This window comes from Formica exsecta, unplaced genomic scaffold (genome assembly GCF_003651465.1).
Source record: "Formica exsecta isolate Colony F162 unplaced genomic scaffold, ASM365146v1 scaffold913, whole genome shotgun sequence".
Classification (NCBI taxonomy): domain Eukaryota; kingdom Metazoa; phylum Arthropoda; class Insecta; order Hymenoptera; family Formicidae; genus Formica; species Formica exsecta.
In genome coordinates, this window is record NW_021853681.1 from 2,192 (window position 1) to 5,171 (window position 2,980).

Sequence of the window (2,980 nt, forward strand, 5' to 3'; positions counted from 1 at the left end):
TTAATTTTTAAATACATATTAATGAGTTATACACAAATTTCTATGCAATATAAATCTTTATCTTTTTTAAATTTATCTCAAATCTACAACAAAAAATATTTTTTTACAATGTAAGATTTACAAAATTTATAAAATGATATCCTATATCTAAATATATTGTATATATATATATAACAAATTGTACATTTTAAGATAATAAAAACTATTGTTTGGCAAGTATTTTGGCTATTGCAGCGGTATCTTCTGGATAATGTTTTCTTAAGCTTTCATTTGGTACGTAATAAGTGCCTTTGAAGCTGGAGAAATATCTTCCAATTTCTATGTTATTGATTCTTTTGGGTGGGCATATGGATAGTTGATCTAAAATAGATATATTTTACATTGTACAGATAAAAGATCATAAAACACATATGTCATTTATAAGAATGCTACTAATAATTATACCTTGTTGCACATAACATACTATATCATTCTCGGCGAGAATAATGTAGTACAGTTGATGGCCACTGGCTGAAAATTGTTGACGTAGGCAAATGTGACAAAAATCATCCCATTGATGTAGATATGGAAACATAATAGTCTCCTTAAATTTGTTTTGAATTTCTATGTCATATCCACGATGCCACCCAATGATTACACCGTCATGATTATCAAGAATAAAAGAATATTTGTCTATATGCGTTACGATCATTCCAACGGCAAATTTAACATCATTTGTCCTTCTTTTTAATGATTCCTCTACTGCGTTAGATCTAACCTGTGGAAACATAATATTATATTCAATCGATTTCTTGTTACACAAGCAATTTTTAAAATAATGTAATGATTTAGTTATAAATAATAATAATTAATGTAATCTTTTTATATATTGATATATGAATACATTAAATTACATTATACGATGTGTTATAACTTACCTCTATTGTATTTGTAATATCTCTGTATACAATTTCAATATCTATGTCCTCAAAATAATACATATCTAAACCATATTGGTAAGTGAAAAAGAAATGTACATAAAGATATGTTTTATCAAAAATACTCATCATGACTTTTATTCCCTAAAGAAAAAAATATATAAAGAAAATCTTGGTTACAGACAAAAGATAAAAAGAAGTTCATCGCTTTCACTCATTTATTTAAAATGTATCGAGACTCATTGAAATAACGTGTTATTTATAAGACATAATTGAGTGATATTTTTATTAAATACTTAAAATTAAATATAAATAATTACCTTAATCATAATATCATTTGATGAAGTCAGTAGAAATTCATTATCTTGGAACCTCCCTCTGATAATGTTCGATGGATAAAGTAGATGGGAGTCGTCGCTCACACAAAAGTATTCTGCATTATTCAAATTGTTTGTATTACTAAAAATAAGAAAAAGATATTAATACATACATATACATATATGCGTTTAAACATATAGAATAAATGTTCATTGTAATTAAAATTCATAATTTTTCTAGCGATTGCAATAGACTGATTATAAATGTTATGTATAAATTTCAACTGCGCAACATGTTATTTTTGAAAATTATTGAAGAGATTTGACAGAAAATTCTTTTCAATATGAAATAATAAATAATGGCCTAGCATATTTTAAAAAATTATACAAGTTATCTTTTAAATAAATTGTATCTATTATTTTGCACGTAAAGTTGTTTTATTATTCCATTCTTGTTAAAGCTCCTGAGTACTCGCCGCGGCCATATTGGAATCGTGACATCAGAAACAAGAATGACACGCTGAGAATTCTTGCGTGCCATTCTTAAATAAAAGCATTGTTAATCCAAAAAAAAGAAGGAGATAAACAGCCACATTTGCGCTTTATGGAAATATGATTGGAATCGAGTTGCGTAATATTAAATCATTAATGTAACTTTCGGTGGCTGAAGAGACACAAGTTTAGTGTCGGAACGTCCCACAATTTTTGTCTAACTTTTAATGTCAATTTATTAACAATATATTAAAATTCATTTTCTCAAATCTGCTCGTAGAGGCCATGATTTATGTTATTGTTTATTTAAATAAAAAAATATTTTGATGAAACAACATTACAGAGATCGCTTTAGCACATTTGCAAAATTGTCCAAAAACTATACTTTTCCCTTGACAAATAATAAACAGCCCTAAAATGAGTGTGATACGAAACATATATGCTTTTAGCATAGTTTTCGGACAATTTTACAAGTGTGTTAAAACAATCTGTAGCGATGTTTGATCAAAATTTCTTTTTATTTAAAAATGATACAAATTCCTCAGTGTGTCATTTTCATCTTTGACATCACGATTCCGATAAGACCACGGCGAGTATTCAGGAGCATTAATACAAAGTTATAAAGAATTAATAGATTTTATCAGTAAAATATAATTTATAAAACATAATTTTTTTGAATTTAAATATGTGCATATGTTTATGTGTAAAATAAATAAAACATTTTCGTAAAAGAAATTGTATTGTTTTATATAATAATTTTAAGATGACTTTAATCTCTTATCGAAAGAAAGAGATTTTGATTATTTTTCTGTATATGTATGTATAACGCATGCGTATGTATACGTATGTATGCGCTAACGTTTTGTTAAATATTCGAGGAGGAAATATTTTTATGCTACGATCCTTTGTTTCATCAATTTAAAACAAACAAGTAACCAAAAAAATCGTAGAAATGTTCTTATGAAATGTATACATATATATAAATATACATTATATATGTGTTGAAAAAGTATTAGCAATAAACTAAAATTATAGTTACTAGTTTGGTTTCCATATGATTGTAGGTTCCCATGTGGTTCTCCTTGTCAGAACGCTATGTATTCCGAGTCTTCTAGCTACGATGTGATACATGACAGTCAATAGATCTATTCGAAATCTTACTGCAATCTATATTAAATTATATTAAAAAAGTTATATATTGAACATTTATAAGATATAAAAAATATAGTTATATTTGTGCAGTGCAAAATAAAT

The 2,980-nt window shown here is 26.3% G+C and overlaps 1 protein-coding gene across 2 annotated transcripts; it reads right to left on the bottom strand.

The window, feature by feature from the left end:
* Nucleotides 1-165: 165 nt before the first annotated feature.
* On the bottom strand, nucleotides 166-2,903 carry LOC115245107 (F-box only protein 21-like). 2 transcript variants are annotated; one of them, XM_029823220.1, is made up of 4 exons: nucleotides 2,766-2,903; nucleotides 1,238-1,376; nucleotides 445-757; nucleotides 166-360 (listed from the first exon to the last, which is right to left on the bottom strand). In XM_029823220.1, exons 1-4 carry the CDS (start codon nucleotides 2,855-2,857, stop codon nucleotides 203-205), a joined length of 702 nt encoding a protein of 233 aa, XP_029679080.1. In that variant the 5' UTR covers nucleotides 2,858-2,903; the 3' UTR covers nucleotides 166-202. The 2 variants fall into 2 exon arrangements, with proteins under 2 accessions (XP_029679080.1, XP_029679081.1); XM_029823221.1 differs by lacking the exons at nucleotides 1,238-1,376; nucleotides 2,766-2,903 and adding an exon at nucleotides 918-1,226.
* Nucleotides 2,904-2,980: the final 77 nt, after the last annotated feature.

Coding starts and splice junctions, on each gene's coding strand:
- LOC115245107 (XM_029823220.1), bottom strand. CDS start 2,857: ATGTATCACATCGTAGCTAGAAGACTCGGAATACATAGCGTTCTGACA. Junction 1,377..2,765: donor ATCATATGGAAACCAAACTA/GTAACTATAATT, acceptor TCTTATTTTTAG/TAATACAAACAATTTGAATA. Junction 758..1,237: donor CAAATGATATTATGATTAAG/GTAATTATTTAT, acceptor ATGTTTCCACAG/GTTAGATCTAACGCAGTAGA.